The following is a 26408-nucleotide window of genomic DNA, read 5'->3' on the forward strand; positions in this document are numbered from 1 at the left end:
CTCATGGAAGCTAATGGAAAAATGCAGACATAAATATATATATATATATATATATATATATATATATATATATATATATATATATATATATATATATATACAGACGTGCTCAAATTTGTTTGTACCCTTACAGCTCATTCAAATAATGCTTCATTCCTCCTGAAAAGTGATGAAATTAAAAGCTATTTTATCATGTATACTTGCATGCCTTTGGTATGTCATAGAATAAAGCAAAGAAGCTGTGAAAAGAGATGAATTATTGCTTATTCTACAAAGATATTCTAAAATGGCCTGGACACATTTGTTGGTACCCCTTAGAAAAGATAATAAATAATTGGATTATAGAGATATTTCAAACTAATTAGTTTCTTTAATTAGTATCACACATGTCTCCAATCTTGTAATCAGTCATTCAGCCTATTTAAATGGAGAAAAGTAGTCACTGTGCTGTTTGGTACCATTGTGTGCACCACACTGAACATGGACCAGAGAAAGCAAAGGAGAGAGTTGTCTGAGGAGATCAGAAAGAAAATAATAGACGAGCATGGTAAAGGTAAAGGCTACAAGACCATCTCCAAGCAGCTTGATGTAGCCAACCTCCCTGGGCGCGGCCGCAAGAGGAAAATTGACCCCAGATTGAACAGAAGGATAGTGCGAATGGTAGAAAAAGAACCAAGGATAACTGCCAAAGAGATACAAGCTGAACTCCAAGGTGAAGGTACGTCAGTTTCTGATCGCATCATCTGTCGCTTTTTGAGCAAAAGTGGGCTCCATGGAAGAAGACCCAGGAGGACTCCACTTTTGAAAGAAAAACATAAAAAAGCCAGACTGGAATTTACTAAAATGCATATTGACAAGCCACAATCCTTCTGGGAGAATGTCCTTTGGACAGATGAGTCAAAACTGGAGCTTTTTGGCAAGTCACATCAGCTCTATGTTCACAGACGAAAAAATGAAGCTTTCAAAGAAAAGAACACCATACCTACAGTGAAACATGGAGGAGGCTTGGTTATGTTTTGGGGCTGCTTTGCTGCGCCTGGCACAGGGTGCCTTGAATCTGTGCAGGGCACAATGAAATCTCAAGACTATCAAGGCATTCTGGAGCGAAACGTACTGCCCAGTGTCAGAAAGCTCTGTCTCAATCGCAGGTCATGGGTCCTCCAACAGGATAATGACCCAAAACACACAGCTAAAAGCACCCAAGAATGGATAAGAAAAAAACATTGGACTATTCTGAAGTGGCCTTCTATGAGTCCTGATCTGAATCCTATCGAACATCTATGGAAAGAGCTGAAACTTGCAGTCTGGAGAAGGCACCCATCAAACCTGAGACAGCTGGGACAGTTTGCTCAGGAAGAGTGGGCCAAACTACCTGTTAACAGGTGCAGAAGTCTCATTGAGAGATACAGAAAACGTTTGATTGCAGTGATTGCTTCTAAAGGTTGTGCAACAAAATATTAGGTTAGCGGTCCCATCATTTTTGTCCATGCCATTTTCGTTTGTTTTCTTATTTACAATATTATGTTGAATAAAAAATCAAAAGCAAAGTATATATATATATATATATATATATATATATATATATATATATATATATATATATATATATATATATATATATATATATATATATATATGTTATAGCCTATTACAGGATATCTAACCAACATGATGTCATATAAGCACACACGGTGTGAAATATATGAGTGTTATTCAATGCAGAACCATGAAGAAGTATATGCCATACTAATATTTTCTGTTTCCTTGTGGAGACCGCTATTTGTCGATTTCCCGGCCGACATTGGTTAAAAAAAAACATCTAGACATTTTATTTCTAAGGACTTCCAGTAGGTGGCGCCTTTTTATATACAAACCCTTGCAAAAAGAAGCTGGGTTCCTTTTAATCAGAACCCCGCTGCTGTAGCAAAAGGAATATGCTTATCACAAACGGGAGACTGGTTCTTGGGGATGTAAATCATGCTAGCATCTCTCTTGGTTTACGCGCAAATTAGATCGACACAGCGGCTGCACAAGGCTTCAAACTTGGTCGAATAAATAATAAAATACTGCTGTTCTCTTTTTTTTATATATAAAAAAATATATGGAACTTCCAACAACTGAGCAATCAAACTGTGCTATATTTTCTTAGATACAGAAAATAATACACGTTTGTAGAATTTATTTAACACAGTGTGGTTGTTATTTTGTATTATCATTTCGCAGGACGAATTAAAGATGTATAAAAGAATTAACAGTGGACTTGATGCTTTGGGCAGGCGTTGCTGAATCGGTCACCGGAGAGGATTGTTGCAAGCTTTGCCCCAGATGCAATTTACCAAGGAAGACGCTCTTCTGCAGGGGACGTTTAAATCAACCACACGCCAGGGACAGGCAGCTGGATGTCAGTCCAAGATGTGCAGCGAGTGCTATACCAACCAGACCTTTGTTTATGATGATGGGACAGCACATAAATGCACAGCCAGGTATACCCTTTTCATACTTCTCACTGTATTTTGATTGCACGTGTAAATGTGTTTAGTGGCTTACCTGCGGCTGAGGACCTGCATTAAATTAGGCTATCTGTCTGCCTGTGTTATGTTAGCAAACGATAGTATTGCAACAAACGGTTTTGCTATGAAAAAAGGAAGAAACTACCATGCCCTCGCTTGTTCATTATGTGGAAATGAATCTACAATAAAAGGTCAAATCCGCTTATCTGTAACTGAAAAGAAACCGAGGTATCGATAAGGCTAAGTCTGCCCCCCCCCCCCGCATATAATCGATCAGCTGCTTTATATTTTTTCGCTTCAATAAATTTGCGGTTCGACAAAATGTGTATATTAATGGTTGGATACGTTGTGACTGGCTTTGGTTCGATCATGTCATGCTTGTACTGGTCTTCCAAAAGGAAAATCGCACCTGTTCTCAGAATTGTTACTTACTTGGCATGAAGTTGAAAATCATTTGTCATTTCTATTGTCGATTCAGTATAAGTTGATACGCATTTTCAAATGTAGTATTATTATTATTTATTTATTAGCAGACGCCCTTATACAGGGCGACTTACAATTGTTACAAGATATCACATTATACATTATTTCACATTATACAGATATCACATTATTTTTACATACAATTACCCATTTATACAGTTGAGTTTTTTTTTTACTGGTAAAGTACCTTGCTCAACGGTACAACAACAGTGTCCCCCACTGGGGATTGAACCCACAACCCCCCGGTCAAGAGTCCAGAGCCCAGAGCCCTAACCACTACTCCACACTGTGTAAGTGTCTTTCTGAGACTGAAGTACCAGGTGAGAAGCTCCACCTGCGTTCTTTACACACCAGTTTTGAATGTAAAATTGATTTTTTTTCTTTTTTTTTTTTTTACTTTAGCTGTATTTGAATGTGATACTCAACCTTGATTTCGTTGTTGTTTACTGTCTCCGGTGATGAATTACCTAACTGAGTCATTTAGCCTTTTCAATTCAATCTATAATTGCTATGATTGGACATGCAGCCCAAGATAGATGTAACGTATTGTCGCAAGATGAATACATGTATTTAAAACTGCTTGATAGTTTTATTATTTTACCCTAAAACCATGTGATATTGGGGATACACATAGTATTTTGGAGGTGTTCTTTACAATTAGATGCGGGGTAACATATTTGATGATTGTAATGCAGTTGCATGTAAGCAAGAGGTCCCCGGTTCAAATCCCACCTCAGCCACTGACTCATTGTGTGACCCTGAGCAAGTCACTTAACCTCCTTGTGCTCCATCTTTCGGGTGAGTCGTAATTGTAAGTGACTCTGCAACTGATGCATAGTTCACACACCCTAGACTCTGTAAGTCGCCTTGAATAAAAGCGTCTGCTAAATAAACAAATAACAATAACATTAGAAATTAAACATTCGTCTGTTCAATGATAAGAGGAGAAGTGAAAATGATACTGAAGCTAAAATACATGGTAGGGCATTTGCTTTTTTTAAACAAGCACTTTGTCAAGAAAATAAAAAAAATGTCCAACTGCAAAAGGATGTATGCACGCTAGTGAATCGTTATGCATATAACGGCCGCTAATAATGGTATCCAAACCTCTTACATTTTTACATTTATCTGAACAAATTAACAGTGTGGTGCCTTTGACCATTTAAAAAAGACAACGTGGTAGTCGGGTAACTGAGGAGTCAAGAAAGATTTATTGTAACAGCCCATTGTGGGTCCGTTCAGGGCAAACTGATGATGATAATAAATAAAATACATAACTTTTACGATCTTTGCCATACTTTGGAGTTGTTTTGAATTCTGTTTTGAAGTCTCTTTAAAAAGCGACACTTGCACTGGCCTCGTTAGTTGGTGTTTTGATCATCTTCTGGCAAGAGGAGCGCTAATTAGGCCAACTATAGTTATGTTGTATTCTGTTTTTTCCTTTTGCTTTTCCTTTTGCTTGTATTTAAAATACAAGTTAATTATCTGTGAACGACTACAAGATGTTTTCATGGTTCTATCCGCTACTGTATGCAACCGCTGCTTAAATGAACGACTGCTTAACTTACTGTACTGTCTGGAGTTGTTTGCATCCGTTACCAATACAAGTGAAAACCTAACAACACAACACCTTTATTAAAGTATGCATCTCGCATGTATTTGCACACACCTGTTCCTACCATGGGAACAGCGTTCCCCTGTGTGAATTTGGACTGGATCCTACCATGGGAACAGTGTTCCCCTGTGTGAATTTGGACTGCATTCATAGTATCAAGATAGCCAGTGAGCAGGGTTGCCAAAATATTTTTATAAAAACCCGCCCACTTCTTCCTCAAAACCCGCCCAATCGGGAACGTAGGTTGTGACATCACAACACGTCTGATGTTGTTCCCCCATTGAAACAAATAGCAACCACACTAGTTGCAATTGTAACTTTTTTTATTCTGTTTTATGTGCTTAATATACTAAACACTCACCTGAAATAAATCAATCATTCATTTTCTTTAATCAAGTAAAACCCTTGAGAACGAATTCTCATTTGCAAGCCTAGTACCACTCTATGCCTTTAAGAAAGCGCATTCTGAGCTGGGTTGCCAAAAAATAAACTGCTTTTGTAGCCCAGTCATACGCTACCCATAATGGAATGTACGTCATATCCACAGATATTGATGCGTGGTATTGTTACAACATTACAGTGGCGTAAACACTAAGGGTTGTGTATCATATAGCTTAGTATTTTGCTTAAAAAATATTTTTAAGATTTTAAACAATTCATTTACTGAATTCTGTTCATCAGAGATTCTCAAGCCAAAACATATGGTGGAGAAAGAGTACATAGAACTGTATACAACCTTACAACACTGTTCACCTCTGGGACTGGACAAACTGAGCTGCCTGGAAAGTGAATGTACCTTCCTTACCCCAGGGGACTGCAAAAGGCCAATGCAGCTCTCCCTGTGGCCCCCCAGCCTAGATTAGCAACTCGTCACTAATACGATTCAAACCCTGCTCTCATGACTTACCTTGCACTCTGCATTTCTACAAGGAGAGACACTAGGGACTTCATATTCACAGATTTTGACATGTTGTTAACAGATGTCTGGCGTCTGTCATGCTCCTCAAACCAGTTGGCACAATTCTGGCACAAAGGATGGGATCATTACTGTCTTAAAAGTAGCCATCATCATTAGGGCACACATGCTGCATTGTTCGGAGGACCTGATCTGCAACAATGCTTACGAAAACTACAGCATGCATTCGGCTTCAAGAGTTCTCAAGAGACCAAGGATGATACCAGGGGAACATACCCCTAGCATGCCCAATCAAATCAGGTAGACAGGTCCAAATGAAGTGGTCAGACAGTGTACTGTATGTGTTTTAAAGTGCATTTAAAAGTAATAACAGTTTAAATGAGGTCTGTCTTATCTTCAGATGGGAAGGAATGTGTGCTGCTAGTCTTAGTGTAGTGTGCACACCAAGACAAGTTTCCTTCAGAGCACAATTGATGATCCCATTACTGGGATCACTCATGTGACATTTGCTATTAAAACTTTATGCCTCTCTGGGTTAGGTTGACCTTGTGGACTGCCGATTTACAGGTGATTGGGATATACATCTTCAGCAAGGTTCATGCTAGCAGATACACTACAAATTGCCACTGTTTTGATTATCATGCGGCTGGCTGAGAAGATAATGCTTTTCAATTGCTACATATTAGCTGGGTAATAAGTACAATGCCTCACACCCCCGCTGTGGAACAGGTGAACTGTGTAGTTCGGGACACAAACCGTGAGAGTGCTTTTAATCAATGTTGTGACAGCTTCCCACGAATATTTACATGGAATATTTCTTTTTTTGCCGGTCTGTGTTCCTAGGGGGTACTGGCATTTTCATTGACTGTGAATTCCAATTTCTTTTTACTTTGTGTGGAGATATGCACAGAATACCCTTGACTAACTGAAGTTCAGCTGTCCTATTCTTTGCCATCTATAGCATAGTGGCTGCTTTAAATGTCTTTTAATTAAAATAAATACATTAAACACATCAAAGGGAGATTCAATTAAATGTATTTGTATTCTTTTTGATTAGGCTTCTAAAATGTTGGGTTGCCTTTTTCCTATAGTAATATCGGGTTTGTGTCCTCATATAGCTGAATAATTTATTAAATAGCCACATAAAAACTGAAAACCTAGGTGTGTAATTAAGTTGTGGTAATGTTGTGATGAATCAAATGTAATGTTAAAGGGGGGATCTCACTGGGTCAAGATACATTATTAATATAAAACATATCCGTTTGCTATTGCAAATAAAATATTTGAAATGCATGCTTGCCTTTACTCAGAGCTGTCCGTGTGTTGGGACTGATTTGCTACCCAGAATGTTCTGACTGTCCTTGAGCTCTCGCATTGCAAAATCACATTGAAAGAATTGTTCCCCATCACTGAACTTGAGTCTCTTTCCAGATACATCAGTTACAGAATATTTAACGAGACAAATAAAAACAAGGAATCTGTCTGACTGCAGTTTGCTTGCCTTTCCCATCTACTGTTCATGTCAGACAGGCAAACTCTGACAGTTATGTAAAAGGCAAGATGATTATTTCACTGAGATGGTCGTAATCGGTAAGGTTTTCAGTGGGTTTTTAATTTGCTTTTTCTTTGTACATTGCCATACATCTGTGTAATTTGCAGTGCTTGCTTTTCCTTTTTCTGTTTTTCTATTCATGTTTTCATTAAATATTACCCTTGTCTAAAAGCCCTTTGTTAATATTCAAGGATTTGCACAGGGAAAGCAATCGTGAGTCAAAATAGAACGTTTCTGTCATTTTGAAGTGGCTTTCTACATTACAGTATGAATTAACAGTAATTGCAATATCGAGACACCAGGTGGCGTTATGCACCATGCACATTAGAATTAGAGCAGTATATTGCTTTTTGCACAAGTGTTGAGCAATTTGGACTTTGCAGTCATTCAAATCCAACGACAGAATGATCTGTTCCAAATTATTTTAAGCAGATGCAGAGCTTGTTCTAAGGAAACTAGTTCTCCATATTCAGCAGCTTAATTCTTCCTTTTTCATACATAAAAAAAAAAGAATACTCCATGAATGTTCTCTAAGTATTTGATTTGCTGGTCAAGGTTGAATACTTTTGATCAATTCACTTTTGTGTTCATAAGCAGAAACACATGTTCCTTTCAAACAATGTCCCCTGTATCCTCAGGTAGCCTATTGTTGCTCTAACAGTCCATTCATTTGAGAACCACTGGCGAGCGCAAATCTCCTATTCCTATTCTAATTTTGCTTTTCAATTTCCATGAAGATAGGTAGGCGTTGTAATTGGAGCAGCACAACACTGTATTTAGTCCTTTCACAGGAGTGCCTTGAAAAATCCACTTTAAATGAAACGAGACAAGCGACTTATAGAAAACTGAAATTGAAAAACTGGGTCCATACGAATAAAAAACACAGCACTTCTTTATTAATTGGATCTTTGTTATAATTTTGACAAAGGATTTTAAGTTCCATTCACAATTTGTTCTTCTTCTGTGCAGTTTATTTCACACTGTGTGCAGTTTAGTTTGTTTGAAAGCATTAAATCTCACCTGATCTGATTAGAATCAGTTGATTGAATGGGATGTTATCAAGGAAAATCATCCCATAGGAGTGGGCCAGTAGGTACCTACAAGCCTCCCAACAGGTAGAGTAAGTCTAGATCAAGCCACTAGAGGGTGCTAAAGAAGCGGTGTTGAAATAATAGTAACAGTTAGTTTAATAGTAACATAGTTAGGTTTAGGGGTAGAGATTAGGTTTAGGGGTAGAGATTAGGTTTAGGGGTAGAGATTACGTTAGTGGTAGACATCAGGTTTAGGGGTAGAGGGTAGATTTAGGGGTTTGGTGGCTAATACGTACCTACTGACCCATTCCTATGGAATGATTTTGCTTGATAACGTCCCATTAAATAGACTGATTCTAATCAGATCAGCTGAAGAGATCAGGACAGCCAATTATATACTGGAAGTCTCAATGGTGCACAGAATAAATATTGTCAATGCAGAATGATAGAGGATCCAATCAAGACCATGACAGAGGGATATGTCATCGTAATCAACCACTGCAGGGATGCACTCGATCAGCTTTGTTCGTTCTTCTGAATGGGATCTGAACTTGGTTCATTTGTAAACAATTGGAACCTAATGTGTAAAGGGTCTTAACCTTTCATCTTTTAAACAATGAATGGCAGAATTTGAACGATCTATGTAATCGTTTATCACATGAGAAGGGAATAGTCTAGGCAGCACAATGAACTACCTGTGAACCACTGTTTAATTGGGATGCGGAATGGGAAGAAGCTTTGACAATTCCAGTCACATCAAGCATTTTGACATGGGTGTCTGACTTCCTATGCAAACAGTGTGACTGGTGAAGTAAAGGATTAGGATATCCTAAATCATTTACAGTAAGTCATTATTCTCAGGTTATTGCAGAGAGCTCAAGGGAATGATTATTTGCAACCTGTAAATGGCTGTTTGCTGTAGTTAATTGTTTTTTTTAAATTTCTAGTTGGAAGTGCAAGTGCACGAATAAAGGTTTATTTGCCTGACTAGGTCATCCTGTTTAAATTCACATTCATATATATATGACCTTTCCTGGTCACTTGGTAAATTTTCACAAGACAAGGTGAAATTTGGCACAAATTAAGATATAAGTTCCACATCCTGGAATAGAAACAGTTGTATTGCAAATTTCTGAGTGGGTCAAATCTGGTCCCACCAATGACGGTACTGCAATAACTTGAGTACTTTCACAAAACAACTGGTAGAAAGTCCGATGTAACCAAAGCCCAGAACCAGACTTTTTAATCTTATTTTAAACAATTGTTTTAGTTCCACTGAATGTCTTTACTGTATATAAGTTACACTTGTGTGACTAGACTCTACTTTAGCCATGTAGCATTTTATTGTATTAACTAAGTCCTATTAAAAACCTTACATAAGCTTGATTGTGATGGCTGATAGCTGTGAAGAGATTATTAAAACCTCCGCTGTCCCGCTGGTCTAAATATGAAAATGTGTATTCAGAGCCTGCCTTCACTCCTGTGTTATTAAAATGTGTATTCAGAGCGTGCCTTCACTCCTATCTTATTCAAATGTGTATTCAGAGCGTACCTTCACTCCTGTCTTATTAAAATGTGTATTCAGAGCCTGACTTCACTCCTGTGTTATTAAAATGTGTATTCAGAGCGTGCCTTCACTCCTATCTTATTCAAATGTGTATTCAGAGCGTGCCTTCACTCCTATCTTATTCAAATGTGTATTCAGAGCGTGCCTTCACTCCTGTCTTATTCAAATGTGTATTCAGAGCGTGCCTTCACTCCTATCTTATTAAAATGTGTATTCAGAGCGTGCCTTCACTCCTATCTTATTCAAATGTGTATTCAGAGCGTGCCTTCACTCCTATCTTATTCAAATGTGTATTCAGAGCGTGCCTTCACTCCTATCTTATTCAAATGTGTATTCAGAGCGTGCCTTCACTCCTGTCTTATTAAAATGGTTGCTGCTGTCGTTCACTTCCATTCGCTATACAAGTTTCAGATTTGCAGTTATAAACAACGCACAAGTTTCATTTTTATTTTAAAACGCATCTGGTACTACTCTAGGTTAAAGAAATCTCTGTTTGCAATCCTTGCTTTCAGCTAGTCTTACACTTCCTTAATGATTTCACCTTGAGAGTTGACTGACATGCTTTCACCCTGAAACGGCTGAGATGAAATGACCAAGTAAGTGGAATGGCATCAGACTTTCATGAAAGAGGCAGACAAACTAAGAACTCCCTTTGACCTAGTTTACAGCCCCATTTTTTTTTTTTTAAAGAAAAATACATGTGTGTTGAGACCTGCATAGCGAATGGAGAAGCACGACAGGGAAGATTTAGGATGGATTTAGTTTGTTGGCTACAGCCACTTTTACATTCTCCACTGTGTTTAAAATGAAAGAGCTTTTCTGGGATCGTTTCTTGATATGTCTTTATCTAGCCTCTCAGAAGATTTGAATTCCCTCTCTAATTCCATTGCCTCAGTGCTTCGTGCCCTGTTCCTATATAAATACAGAATCCAATACCTGTGAGCTTGTTCTCTTTCGAATTCTTTTACAAATCAAAGCAGAATTAGTCAAGTTTTTTCTCCGCTTCTACCATCTTTCCAATTACTGCCAAAGTGACACTAAGCTTGCACGACCTAGATTAGGAATCATGCTGCATTGTTGTCACAGCCTCAGACTTGCAATGGCAGTTATTCAGACAGTCACTCTAAGGTTCAGTATCCAAAGCTTTTATATATTCTAGTTAGTTTCAATTATGTTAAATACTGTCTTAATCTCTAGCTTTCTGCATTAAGTGTAGCTGTCGCTGTAGTATTCTCCTTTTTACTGGCAATTGTTAATACATTGTAAAAACCTTTGTAAAATTGTAAAAGTCTTTTTTAAATGACTAGATGTGGCAAAGTGGTTAACAGTGTGCAGGTGTAGGTAATGCAGCAGTGATTAATGATCAGACAGAAACGATAATCCAGATGATCCAAATACAGCGGTAAAGAATAAACAATGATAATGAGAAGCAATACAGCGGCGTGTGTTGCTTTATTGTAATCATCCCAAAATAATAAACAGTCCCGTTCTTAAACACCCACACGTAACACAAAACGCAAACACAAGTCCACAGTGAGTGATAAAGTGCTTGTGGTGTATTTACAGTTTTCCGTGATATAGTGAAATGTTGTCTGGGTTTAGTGCTGGCCTCTGACGACTGCTCCAGATTGTGTTAGCCATCTATATAACACACAAGTACAATTTAGACATGACAATTAAAACAAACAAAACACTCATAGTTTACAGCAGTACTCCTTTCTGGTTCAGCATTAACCATTACAACAGATCACATTGCTGTGTCCCCTTTTGTACCATCTATTATGACCCCTGGGTTAATGAGTGCAACAGCTCCTCCAATCCACAGCTGCCACATCGTTTCCCTTCCGGGTTGATGATTTAGTGTACCGGAGCTCCACCCCTTTTCTAGATAACCAACTTCCGCCTAACCCTGGGAATGAATTGCCTGGCCATCCAGTCCAGGATACTCTGTTCCCTTTACACAGTGCCCTCACAGGTCGGGAGGAAGATGTATCACCAAGAATCACTTTGTTTCTGTCACACTAGATTATTCAATTAACACAAATTAGTTTAGTTCATACAATGTATTTACGTTTAGATATGCCATATAAACTACATGTGTCATTTTAGTTCAAATAATTTCCAAGCCAAGTGTACTAATACATTTTTGTTTTTAATCTTCGGTGTTGTTAATCTCTTTGTTTAAAGGAATTAAATGTAGCCACAGTGCTCAAGTATATTTTCAACGCTATGTCTACTATCAGAGGTGGAAGTGTATTTCATTTAGCCGCTTTCTACAAACCATAGTGTTTGCTGTGTAACTTGACACGTGTAAAATGTCTGTTTCCACGTATTGGACAAGCAAAATGGGCAATGCAGAAAGGGCGTTTCTTCAGCGGTGCGGTATTTGTTGTTTCCTTGAGGCAAAAGCTGTCTAAAAATGACTAATCAGATGTATCTATTTTGCAACTCCAGTAATAAGCCATAACTGCTGTACGTTTACTTCTCTTGAGCCCAGTAACAGGCTTAAGGATGCACATTTCCCACTTGAATCTCATTCATACCTAAATCATTTGTGAAAGATGAAATCTTCAAACTGTCTATGAGAACAAGTGAGGTGAGATTATCATGTCTACATCTCAAACCAGTAATGTATTTATTTGCAAAACCGAAGCACAAAGTAAACATGGGTCTATTTTTTTACCTAACAGAACAACTCTCACTTGTCATTCTTCTGTAATTATTTTAGTTTTCCTTTGTTTTCACTTTGATTCTGGTGAAGTCAATTTAACCTGCCTCCACCACCCTGTAGCTTCTTTCTGTGCAACATATATTAGGGTCCCACCTGAAACCTAGCTCTCCCTTTGCTGCACATTAGACTTTTAAAGTGGTTTTAGCTAACATTCCCCAATCCTTCCTGTCGCACACTTTCATTTACTATATATAAGTATCAGAAGTTCTGTTTTCAAAGAAACACATGTTCTAGCAAACTTGTATTTTAATTGTAAAGCATCATTTCTGATACTACACTGGGTTAAACAAATCCATGTATGCAAGTCATGCTTTGGTGGTTTTGCACTTCCTTGTTCATTTCACCTAAAGAGTGAAATTGTCCCCACTTTTTCTCTCATTAACCAACCTAGTTGCTTCCTTAATGACTGACATGGTTTGAGTCTTAAGACACATTTTACATCTCCTTATATTTTATGTACCCTTACTTTTTTATTGATGTTTGCAATATTTCTCAGTGGATCTTATTGCAATACAGGTTTGCACATTTGAGACCAATATAGGGGAAATGGTACTACACTGTTAAAGAAAGTTGTCAGTTTAATTGAATGCTGTTCAAGAGGCGTGTTATTGTTTCACTTCCTAGGTCATTTCACCTCATCAGGGCCAAAGCATGTTCCTGCCTGGCCAGCATGTACAGTGTGTGAACAGGGGAGCAGCTGGTTGCTTAGTGACAGGAAGGAAGGCCCTGTAAGGGTCAATTTCACTCTCCAGATCAATAACCAAGGTGCTGAAAGCAAGGCTTGCAAACAGATATTAAGTTAACCCTTCACATTTAGTATAATGAAAATACATGCCTGCTATTGCATTTTTCATAACTGCACAGTTGAGAGCAACCTGGCTGCACGAGGAGTGAGATTTAAGGAATTATTTTGAGAGCTACAATCACTTGAAAAGAACTTGATTTTTGTTTTACTCCTATTTTTTTAATGAACAGATGTTTTTTCTTTCAATGACATTCTGAAATATACACTTTGAGAATCTGGCCTACTGGGTGTTTGTAAAGTATGCCACTGATTGACTGCAATGAAGAAAATACACCATGGGTCTGTTACTATCCACCAAAATGAATGGCTTGTGTCTCTCTGAAAATGTGTCATACTGTCTATATATGTACTCTGTAAAATACAGTACAAGAGTCTCTAGTAATAACTGGATTGTCAAAGAGAAACACTCTGGTCCCACTAAAACATTTGTTTGTATTGGTTAATTTAGTTTTACAGATGACAAAAGCTCATACCTAGGAGTGCTGTGCTTTTAAAGCAGTCAGAGCTAGTCATTTGCAATACGCTTTCATGATGTGGGTCAGGAAATCAGCTAACCAGACTGGTTACACCATCCATTAGTGCAGTGGCATGAGCTTGTACAGTATTATTCTTATTTTTAGCTGGTCCTTGTGTTCATAAATCTGATTTAGTATAACTGTAATGAATGTTTTTCTTTATTTATTTCAATTCTCTTACCTAGAGGCTATCATGAGATCGAGATCTCATATCCCGAGTTCCATGGGCGAAAGGTAATATATAATACAGTCAATTCTGAAGCATGCTGACCACCGATTATAATAAAGGAATAGCAGAAGCAATTAACATCGATCTTTGAGATCATGTGCATGAATAACAAACCAAGCAAGTATGCAATGATGAACACGAATCTGTCCCAAAGCAAGTTAGGGGCACTATGTTTGTCTGCACATGGATTGTTTCATGTATTATTTTTCACTACGAGATTGCATTGCACCTGTGGGATTGGATCGTTTATTCTGCAAGTATTACAAGTACTATATGATCTGGCCAGTGAGTGGATATGTCACTGAACGTTCAGGAAAAGCTGTAACACTTATTTAGCTGTCATTATGAATAGGAGAATGAAGATAACCTTTAAATAAGTAGAATACGTACTGCAGTATGTGTACCTTTATAGCAAAGCTTCTGACCAGTTCCACAGGTGCATCTCCAAGCTCATATTAGCAATGTGTGTTTTGCATGTTCTACATTTACTGCACTTTTTAAATGATTTTTTTAAAATCCTGTAAGTAGTATATACAGTATTTGATCTCTTTTAATATCTAACATTTCTAACAAAAACTAGCCGAAATGTTTGTCTATTCCACATTCCCTGACATTCCATTTTAATGATGGTGCCGATATCCTCATAGTGGCTTAAATAAATAAATAAATTCAATTGTAAGGGAAAAATACAGATAGTCTGGTATGACTATAAGATTAAATACAGTTGCTTTAAAATATTAGCACGTCTAGAATATTATCACAGTAATTTTTTTTTCAAAGTTTTGAGTTATTAATTTTGCAAAATAATAAAACCACTAAATTAAAATGTATCTCTGATTTTCACTGTGAGCATCTTCTGGGATTAAACATAATGTAAAATGTAGACGCACGCACCTATGATGGCTTAGTTACAAAGTGGAACAGTCAGTGTGTCTTTAATAGAATGGAACGTCTTTCTCTCTACAGCAGTTCTTTTCGACATTCCCGTAACCCTAATGGCGATTATGGAACACCTAAAACTCCAACACTCAATGAAGAATTGGAACAGCTGTAACACAAGAAAACACGCTTTGCTTTTTAGGATAACTGACAGACAAAATTATAGCATGCGCTTGACGGTTTGAAATACCATTTCAGTCGTCTTCACGACGCTATTCGTTGTATTATAACTCGCTGCTTGTTTGTTTTTTTTGTTTTTGTTTTGTTTTCTAAAGGCGATGCTAATGATCCCGACTTCTGAAATTACCTCGAAGGTGAACGGGCCGGTTTTTTCAACGCGTAGTGTGAGCGCCAGGTCATTCACTCAATATCCTTCTGTTCGCAGGCTCTCCCCCGAAAGCACCCAGAAGAACAACAGCAGCAACACTGGAGTTATTCTGGATATTTCCAACCTCAAAATGAACGATATGGACTCGGAGGTACCCCCTCTTCCACCCCGATACAGATTTAGGGATTTACTGCTGGGAGACCAATCCTTTCAAAACGAGGACAGGTAAGGGCGTTTATTCTCTTTTTATAGCTGAACTGCAGGGCGAAAGAGGAGCTGTCCAAGTGCTGAAAGTTTGCTGCTAAATGCGAGCAAGATGCCGGCAGTGGTGGATGGCACACGAAGTTTCATATTGATTGTTGTTGACAGCGGGGAAAGTGTTTGGTGATATTGTCAGTCCTGAATGTTGCACGCATAGTGTTGCGTTATGTGTTATGCCTCTGGATTTTATAATCCAAGTTGTTTGTATGTTTTTGGTTTTACCAGTTTGCGAAATGTATTGTTTTTTGGATATGGTCTTGTTACTATTGCTGGACACACTGTATGACTCACGGTTTAAGACAAAATACATCAAGCTAAGTTAAAACTTCAACTTGTTCAGTTAATGTGCATGCACTTTTGTAAGCCACCCACACACATTTTCCTCGCGAACAGATTTCGAACATCCTGTCTTTCTGGTTGCTCCTCGCTGTTCCAAAAGCAAGTAGAAATCTGCATCAGTGCATTGTATTGTCCTACGCAGTCTATTGTTTGATGATTGTGAATTATTACAGAATTTGTTTCACCACCTTGACAAACGCGATCCGTTGTGAAGTCACTAGTGATGCAATTTGAATAAGATCTTGTGTCCACACAAAATGAAAGCCACCTTCATGTGTGTGCGTGCGTGCGTGCGTGTGTATGTGTGTGACCCGAGGGAAGACTATTGTTACCGACAGGGGGGCTATAATGCCCGAAGCTGCAGGCACCTTGGAGGTAACAATAGTGGGGCATTTAATTTTCAACTATGGCTGAGTCTGCAGTACATATTTAATATATGAATCAGTCAAGAAAATAAGGAGGCAAGGTTGGATAGTAAATAGGGCTTTATATATTTTGTTTAAATATAGCTGATACCGCATACATAAGTAAATATTGACTTATGTATTTTGTTTAAATATAGCTGATAAGTAAATAACATAAATAAATAACAGAAAATGTTTTTGAAGTTCATTACGCATAGTTAGCAAAGTTTTTTTGGCATACAGCTCTCCATGAGGCTTGCTGACTGCTGCATAATCTAGTTTATATCCCGCCCTGTCCCGTTGAATTTGTTTGAATTTCAGAACTTCAGAAAACAGGGACAGTGATGTTGTAACCACCATTTGAGTCTATATATAGTATTGTATTTATTTATTTATTTTGCAATATCAGTAAAAGCATGCAAGACACTTGTATTTTCTTGTGTCCTGAAGTAGGTTAATGTCATCTACTCCATGCAACTCTATCAGTAAAAAGAAAGTAGCTCTTCTCAATCTATATACAGTAGCACACTCTGTAATGATACTTTGCAGACCTGCTGCTAAAGTTCTAGGTTCATGGCCATTCTTTATAAAGCCATGTGTTTCCTTCTGTGGAATTTACAAAAAATTACCAACACCAGCTATATGTAGCACACTCTTTTGATTAAAAGGCTACCCCTTGCATGACTCATTGAACATAGCTGCACCTCTGACATCTCTTTTGTAATACAGTATACACAAGCTGCATCTCCCTGTTGTAAATCATGTTCTGATCAGACAGACATCAACGAGGGCTGATGGGAGGCATCTGGTCAGCAGGTTCTTCCAGCTGCAAGGCTGCACAAATAGCTGATGTTTTTATACTTGATTTTGTCTTTAGGTGGGTTTGGTACCAAATGTATTTTCTTTTTATTACCCTTTCTCACAACTGAAAGTCAAGGACAGTGATTGCTCAAACAAAACATCAATATTCTCTTTGGCTGTAAATGGTTATCTATGGGTATGTAAGCTGACACTAATGGCATGTTGTTTGTATACAGGCTGGCTTATCAAAAGAAGACAGCTGTAGTTTTATAAAAATGGAAATGCATTCAAAACATGATAGCTGGTGCCGCTCATCTAAAATGATTTGCTTAGAAGAGAATTCCTATTAGAGGTTTGCCATACTCTTGAACAATGCCATTTGTTTTCAAATCATTTTGGCTTGTGTGTTTGCCACATCATTTGTTAACGCTGATTTGAGAAACAAACTGAAAATGATTAATTTGCTGCACTTTTCTTTGCTGAGTATCTGTGTATTGAGGTTTGGGTAACATTAAACTGCTTCAGTTAATTCGTTTTTCAGAAGTTAATTAGTTTTTTCAGAGGTTGAGATAAAAGCATACTGACAGTAAATGAGCATATTGTGAAACTACAATGCAGTAAATTAATTTTAAAGAAATTGAAAACATTAGAAATTGGAGTTTGGTAAACAAAAACAAAGCATCATTCATTAAGAGGTCAATGTCATAATCACCAACAAATCTATTATACAGTGTTCATGTAGCCATGCAAGTATTAATTCAGTACCTTCAGTGATCTCTGAGATATCGAGGCTTTGGCAGTATAGTGGCTGGTTTGTAAATTTACAGGCTCAGGTGTTCATCTTTCTGTAGCTAATGTTAGCAATGAGGAAGAGGAGAGTAATCAGGCCATTTGTTCACCTGAGCACATTCCAGAGTTGCTGGGGAAATCTGGAAAGGGAATGGCTGTGTACTGCATAAGCACTGGAATTGATTTATAGTATAAATGAAAGAAGAAAAAAACAGAGCTGTCTGTATTGTGTTATACACTATGAGGTATATTTATTTAAAGAGACAGATGTGTAGAATATAAATATATTATGGCTTTTTCTTCCTGGAGTAATACAAAGGCTGCAAAGGATGTAATCACAAGCTTCAACATTTAGATCTCTTATAGAATTTATCGTAAAGTACACATTGGGTTCTGAATAGAAGCTGAACAAAAAAAAACAATACTGAGCATTTATTTACTATGCTCTTACAAGAAAGGTATGGCTCTTCTTTATCAAGTAAAACCAATAATGAAAATCTAGAAATAATAACACAATCTCAGTGACTCTTACATGCACTATTTGTTTATTTGCTCAATGTGTTAGCTTGTGCGGTTCCATAAGCTTAGAAAACAAACTGTTTAATTTAAAATAAATTTCTTTTTCAGAAGATTTTTTTTTTGGTAAAGAGTGATGGATGCATGTTTTGTAAAAACAAAAAGATCAATGTGTGGTTATATTAGTCCACAAAGCAAATTCCACAAACCTTCCCTGTATTTCTTGTGTACTGTAGGTCTCACACCCTGGTGTTTGAAAGTAGAAATATTGTATCAGGGCAAACACTAATTCTTAAAATGTACAGTATGTGGAAGCAACATGAAGATGTCTATTTCAGACTTCTCAACACTTTTTGTACTGGGAACCCTTACACACTGCCTGTACTCCTTGGGGTACTCATTGAACTGCATCATCAACATGTTTGCTTATTACAGTGGAGTGGTTCCCAACCTTTTCCAATGTAGGGACCACCTTGGTGGTTGAATGTTTCCTACAAACTACTTGTCACGCATTTGTTCACAACAGCATTTTGAAACAAATTTGGATATGTATAAGTACATGTATAAAGTAAAGTATTTATATGAGGTACCTAACTTAATGAAATTCCTGGGTTTGCATCTTCGCTACCAGTTCATCAAGGAATGTTGTCATTTTACACATTGAAAGTTGCTGATGGCAAAATTCTTGTTTCTTTTGTTTATAAAAAAAGTCACATTCTGAATGCTCTGTAGATAAATGGTGTCTCAATTTTGCAGGAGTTTTGTTTGTCAAAACCTTGCACAAATAATGCACTGGGGCTTGGGTCATACTCGGATCCAATAAATGTAAATACCAGCGATGGAGTAGCAAATTAATCTATCCATTTCTACCACAGCTTCAGGCACTGACTAAGTCACCAGCTTCACTCAATGTACATATAAAAAGCACACTGGAAGATGAGGTGAGTGGCAAGCAATTTGAAAAATTAAAACATGATTGGAGAGTGTACAGGATGTTACATACCACTTCTGGTAGGCTGTGATGTGTAAATTAAACGGGATTGATGGCGCACAGTCGCTAGGATTTATAGCATTTTGGTTAAATATGACGGTGTCATAACAGACTATACACATTATTTCCAGAAGTAGTGTTAAGAGAATTTCCTTTTGGCATATAGTCTAGTACGATATTAAACCTGGCTGAATAAACCCATATAATAACATGGAGCTGAAATCGATCATTCACACTACGATACAGTTCATAAGTCAAGCAACAAATATAGCCTCTTTTTGTTTCACATTACCGTCTGTTACTATATGCATCTAACCTCTCCAAAAACTTATAATACAGAAATAATAGGGATATTCCTATATGTTCAGAAGTTGTATCTTGGAATTGGCTTCCTTTTTTTCAGAACACACTGAGGAACATTATAAAGTACTTCAGAAACCATATAATCTTTTCACTTTTTTTCAACATATTTCGTTTTATTTATAATTTCTTTTAAACTTGTATTTTTTATGTATTCTGCTTAGAGATACATGTATAGAAATGTGTTATTCTATGATCCGAGGGACCTTACAATACTTCAGTATTTGTTTGGGCAAATTACAAGACATTGTTTCACCTGAGTGACTGCAATGACATAATACACGACTCTCGCTTATTTTCTCAAAATAAATATTTACAAATAAAATAATAGTTTATTCATTCCATTATTATCAGTAATAAGAAAAAAAATGTGGCTGAGAAATGTAGTTAATGAAATAGTATCTGCTTGTATCCACTCATTTCTTGATATTTATAAATGCTGTAAAACATATATGTTAAAACATGAGACAGAATAAATGTTCTAATATAACTATAAGAAAAATACATCAGATTTCCAGTGTTTTCCCATTTTTACTTAGCTTTAAACAAGTTATTGTGTCATGTTTGGTTTCTGTGTGCTGCTTTAAAAATGAAATACCCGTCTCAGTGACGTCAAAGGAAAAAACAAACAAGCAGACAGTGAAATTCAATTCCTCCCCTATCCAATGATATGCATTAACAAACTGTACTGGAAATTATGGTGGCCCAGCAAGTCACAGAAACAAACTGAGTTTTTTATCGTGTTTACCCAATCACAGGTCCAGAATGACACTTCAGTATGACCGTGTTTACACGATCACAAGCTGTCTGTTGTGTTGCTTAGAACTGTTGTGTAGTGTATGTGTACAACTAAAATAAATTTATTTTTATTTAGCTTATAGTGGAAAGTATAGTGGGAAAGTTACACTGTTTGAAAAATAGGTATTGTATAATTTGGCTTTGGAAATTGTTTAGATACATGGAATATACATGTAAATAGTAATATTCAATCAAAATAATACTTAAAATATGATTAGTAGTAGTAGTATTCATGGAGATGATGATGATGATGATGATGATGATGATGAAAGTGTTACTGATAAGAACACAAAAATAACTATTATGTTACTATTTTTAGTGAAACACTGAATCGTCTATTTGGAACCCTGCAATTTCCCCTGAACTTTCCTAAAAAGCTGAAATGCCTTATGAAACACATGTTCATGCCTTTAAACAATAGGACATACTAGATACAGTATTGCATTTGCACATATCCTATCAAGACAGTTTGATGCTTCTCTTTTGTTCCTGGTTGAATGCCTTGTTCCACATCTCTGCAGCTGTGCTGCTTGACCTCCCTGTATTGGATTCCCTGTCTGTTCTGTAGTATTGTGCAGCTTGAGCTGCTCCATCAGTGGAGACCCGAGCCCTCTTTGATTTGCTGATGACCTGCAGTAATTACAAAAACTGAGGAAGGGCTTATGGTCAAGATCAGTGAAATGAAAGAGTGCTGAAGAGCAACATGAAAGTCAAAGCCACTCTGAAAAGAAACCCTCTGGAGTTTGTAGATGTTTTTACTATCTGAGGTACTGTATGGGCAAGTGGGAATGTCTGTACTGGTCTTTTTTTCTTTGTTTTGTGTTTTTCAATATATATACTGTATATATATATATATATATATATATATATATATATATATATATATATATATATATATATATATATATATATATATGTATAGTGAATCCCTGTATATGCAGAACATGTTTTCCAGACTTTCCACATTATCAATAGAGCATTTCTTCTGAAGGTCATTTTTATATTGAATGTTGTGTCCTGTAACTCTTCTTAGTCCTATTATTCCTTGTCCAGATTTGCTGTGTTGTACATTCTGGCAAAAGATTCCAACCCTAGACCCTAACCCTTACCTCTAACTTCTCATCAGATGGTCTAGGTGACACTTGCAAAAGGTAATATTGGCACAGTTCCTAAATCACAAAAGGCTTACAAAAAAATCACAAAGTCTTTGATCCTCCAAGCATGAATACATTAAGTAAATCTTATTATCTTATTTTTTCTTTTTCGCTGTGTGTGTTATTTTGGTAAGTTCCCACTTTGAGTGCCAGTAGTAAATTATTGTATAATTATGCTAATGACATGAATATGTTATTAGCTGTTTGATATTTACTACCCTATCCTCTAAGCTCTCCCTCTACTAAACTCACCCCCTTATTTAATAGTTTGCTCAATGAAGGGCTGAAGTAGGTGATGTCTTGCAGGCTTGTGGCCGATTCCTCCGAGTCTGCAGCCCACAGCTGGCTCAGTTCAGTAGAGACACATATGCTATGTTCAATTTCATTGCAATGATGCTTAATTGGTTTGAGGTCTGGAGGTTGAGATGGTCAAGGAAGATGACTGAAGCCTGCCTCATGGGAACCCAATCACCAACAATAACAGCAAAGTGCATGGTTGCTGTATCATCTCAAAAGGGTTCCAGGGTAGATGTTCTGCATTGCTGAGTGGGTTTGGTCATCAACAATGTTCAGGTACACACAAGACAAGAAGATCAGCAACACAATTCCTAGTTGAATATCAGACGGGTAATAATCTTTGCACCTTTTTTATTCAAAAGCAAGAAGCAAATAACTGTTGACCACAAAAGCCTTCAATTACAGTTGAAAACATGCATGGGCTAGTTATATAAAAATACAAGTGATTCACCAAATAGGGCACCAGGTAGATTAATCGATCAATGAATGCATAATTGTGGCCATTCTGATCAATAATCTATCAGATCTCTACACAGGATATTATGTGGCTTTCCGAGGACCCATTCACTTGCATTGGACCCTCAATCGATTAGCAATGAGTAAGGTGGTGGGTGTGGTCAGTGTACATGACTGCTCACTATCCAATATACAGAAGTCATAAAGAGACAGTAACTAGAGGCAATGTTGGTCATAATGTGGAAATTGGTGACTGACTCATGCCATGTTCAGAATTGCAACGTGGGGAACCAGGGCATTACTTCAATATAATACACTAACATTGATAAATAAGCTGCCACAGTGGGCTGTGGAGAGACCACAAAAAATTAGAAAAAGCAAAGTTAGTTTTTCAATTAAATAATTACAATCATAACCTCTGGATCCTGCACTTGACCTTATTTTTTATTTTAAATAAACATTTAGCACTTATTTGATATAAGTCATTAATCTAAGTACTGGTTTTTGGCTGACTTAAAAAACACAATTTTGGCTGGTTACTTAATATCTGTCAGCGCTGCGGAGGCAAGGCAGTGTCACAAAAAGGAAGCTGCGGCATAACCTTTCTAAATCTACAGTATTGTATTCGCACACAAGGTATCCTTAAGGAAAAGCAATACCCAAATCAATTCAGCACGGCAATAAAGAGATTAATGATCATGTTGCTTATGTTAAGTGACAAGAAAACATTATTTAAAGCCTTGGCTTTCACTTTTCATTAATGCAAATCCCACAGCACAATCAATACAGCATGTGGCACTTCAGAGTAAATTCTGTTCATAGGCAGTAAAGAGAAATGGCACAGTGTAAAACTGAAATGTGTACCTGTAAAACAGGAGAGGGATTCTTACAGTTGAAATGGGAGCAAACTAGAGTCACTGACTCCACAGTGTGAGCAATTACAGGGGTTGTTAAACACAAATGGGATGCAAGCATTGCAGTGAGAAGAGAGAGCAGATGGGATGGGGTCTCTTAGGGACTGCATGAAGAACACAGATGTCATCATAGATCTTTTTTTAAAACATTGTATTGTTGATGCAACACAATGCTAATATTTGAACAGTACTCCTGTCTCCTTGCTTTGATGCCACATTATTCACATTGCTCAATTGAACCGTTAACATGAAAAACATACCATGTGCCTGTGGCGGAGTGCACCGACCCTCTGTATATGTGCACTGTTTTATTATTATTGGTATTATTGTTTGTGGATAAAAGCCGCCGCAATTATCTGTTATTGTTTTGTATTTTTTTTATAAAGGTATTTTAGAGTGTACAAGTATTTTCATTAAAAAATATAGCCGCAGACAAAAGTAAAATGATTTCTGTAAATTCTAATACTTCTATTGAAGGATATAAATGAAAGTAGAGATTCAGCTATAATAATGTGTTATATTATAAATCTGGATCTCTACTTTCATTTATATCTAGCAATATAACAGTTAGAAATGATAGAAATCAGTTTCTTTGTGTTTTTTTCATTTTTTTTAAATGCCCAAACACTTTTGTCTGCGACTGTATATATCTTGCACCGTTCTAGGTTAAAGAAAGCTATACTTTCAGGTTACAATTGTGTGTAGTAGATGCAAAGTACCCTATTTAGGGCTGGGTTAATGAGTTTGAAAAGAGTATGTCTTTGGTAGAGTAGTCAAAATGAAACATAAAAGTACAAAACTATAGAAGCTGTATCATAGTGTAGAAAAAAAAATCTGTGTGCAGTTTAGTCTGTTTTTTAGTTAAGTTTATTTTTTATTTTTATTGGCATGGTTTGTTTTGCTACGTTTGGATCCCTCTAGCCTATAGTTTTTAAGAGAAGGATTTTAGTTCACAGTATGGGTTTTAAATCCTATTACATACACTTTGATATTAAGATGAAAGTCAAGGTTCCTTCCATGTAATAAAGCCATGTAATTCCATGTGTGCGTGATTACTTGGCAATGTAGATTTCACATGCAGCCAGGGCAGGAGGTCCACTTGAGATGTAAATTTGACTGCATGAAACTCGAAATTCAATCTAGTTCCATCATTCCAGAGAGCACTTGAGTAGAATGAAAGGGACATGCCCTTCTTTATTTATTTATTTATTTATTTATTTAGTTTTGCATCCTACAGTTTTTTTTTTTTTGTTTGTTTTTTAACTAATAAATCATCTGGCATTGTAATGACTCATCGCCACCTATTGGTCATTTCAAGAATGACACCTTAGTCCTCAACTTGGGAACTGGACCAAGCAAAGACTCTCCCTAGCAGGCTAAATCAGCACCTCCTGTATCACACTTCTCTGTGTGTCTGTAATGGTATGGGAAGCTGTTACTGTTTTTCTTTTCTTGTATTGCTCTTATAAAAAATATCCCTTATACGTCATACAATATGCACCATTTGTCATTTTCCCTGGATCAGCACAACAGTGTCTGGTTTGGTACAGATAAATACAGTTTACATAAAAGCATTTGCATTTCTAATTTACAGTCATCTGAGAAGTGCAGCTTCCCCTCTATCGTATTCGTCAAGCATATGCTAATGCTGTTCTGCAATAAATAAATACAAAAATGCATTTGAGTAATTGAATTTATTTCTGGCACACCACAGCGTTTCCCTTATCTAATGCAGTCTTTCAGGTGTGCATGACCTTTAGCGTGACCTTTCTTGTTTTGGAGATTATTCAGCCGATTATTTTGCCATTTACATAGAAAAGGGTATCGTAGAAAGGATGCCTCAGAGGGCAAGCTAACGGCTTACATGACAAAAGACTTTAGCTCAAGAAGAGGACAATAAATATCCTGTGATTGCACCAAGCAATAACAAAGAATAGTCCTTCAGTAATACCTTTCTTTGCAAATATACAGTATGTCACACTGATATACCTGTCTTATATACCTGTGCAAGCCCAGCTAATCAATTGATTAATTTCATAAATCTTACCTGTCCTGCATACCCTATTCTTTATAAGGAATGATGCCATGATATTTAAAGAGCAAGGGGACTTGCTAAGGCAGGGGTCACCAACCCTGGTCCTGGTGAGCTACTGTGGCTGCTGGTTTTCGTTTCAACCAATCTTGGATTGGAGACCCCTGTGCTAAGGTAATTGGGCAGAAATGATCCACTCCCAAGTCAAAGTCTTTTGTTTCTTCCAAAATGAGTTGTGTTGGTCTCCAGCAATCCATTTTGAAAGAACACATAGAAAACATGTTTTTAAAACATTTTTAAATTGATAGCTGGCATATGACAGGTTTAAGGAAGCTCTCAGCTTTTTGATAGTCTGTTGCACCTCCTAAGTGTACTCACCACAGCAATGTCTTCATGGACAAAGCACAAACTGTACTCCTGTACAAACAACTGATTTAGCAACAAGGTGAAAGCATAGGTGGTCGCACTTTACTGTGCTACAATACAGCCATCAATACAATTGAAATGTACTTGTGGGGAAAACAATACCTTTTAAAGCAAACATGTCCCTTTCAGAATGATGCCTAAAAAAACAGTATGAGTCACAAAAGTGGCTGTGACTAACAATCCCATTTCTATTGAAAAACAGTCTGAAGTACACACTGGTACTGCTTTTATCATACAAAGCCTTCAAAGTTTGTAGAACCAAGGCTTGAAAAAACATTCCGAATTGTACTGAATATAAATCCCTTTTTTCAAACACAACACGTACACTGCATTATGAACAGTGCATCAGGCATTACCTGTTAGATAATTGACCATGCAGACATTATGCCTCTTGAGCCAAAGGCGTGGGCATTTGATGAAGGACAAGGTTAATTATCTAATAACCGCTACAGAGGATACGACTGCTATAATACACCAACTCATTGTTTGTGGGTTATAGTCTGGATTGGGGCAAAGAATATTTTTTGATACTGAAATTTGGTTTCAGCAGCCACCATCTGCATACATTTCATTATGATAGCTTGGTTCAGATTATAGGTAGATTTGCAGGAGTGTACTGTAGTATTTTGCTCTTCATCAATACCTTCTA

General features: G+C 37.1%; 1 protein-coding gene across 6 annotated transcripts in view; it reads left to right on the top strand.

Moving 5' to 3' along the window:
- The first annotated feature begins 1917 nt into the window (after nt 1–1917).
- The window catches only part of LOC117973875 (potassium channel subfamily T member 1-like), a 128167-nt gene continuing 103676 nt past the window's right edge, over nt 1918–26408 (top strand). For 3 of the 6 annotated variants that reach the window (XM_059005417.1, XM_059005420.1, XM_059005419.1), the window contains exons 1-2: nt 1918–2483; nt 15279–15446. In XM_059005417.1, the coding sequence (XP_058861400.1) occupies nt 2326–2483; nt 15279–15446 (326 nt within the window). In that variant the 5' untranslated portion in view covers nt 1918–2325. Of the gene's footprint in view, nt 2484–13910; nt 13960–15278; nt 15447–26408 lie in introns of all 6 variants that reach the window. The other 3 variants (XM_059005421.1, XM_059005423.1, XM_059005422.1) reach the window with 2 other exon arrangements.

The sequence above is a fragment of the Acipenser ruthenus genome, chromosome 31, assembly GCF_902713425.1.
Source record: "Acipenser ruthenus chromosome 31, fAciRut3.2 maternal haplotype, whole genome shotgun sequence".
In the NCBI taxonomy this organism is placed as follows: domain Eukaryota; kingdom Metazoa; phylum Chordata; class Actinopteri; order Acipenseriformes; family Acipenseridae; genus Acipenser; species Acipenser ruthenus.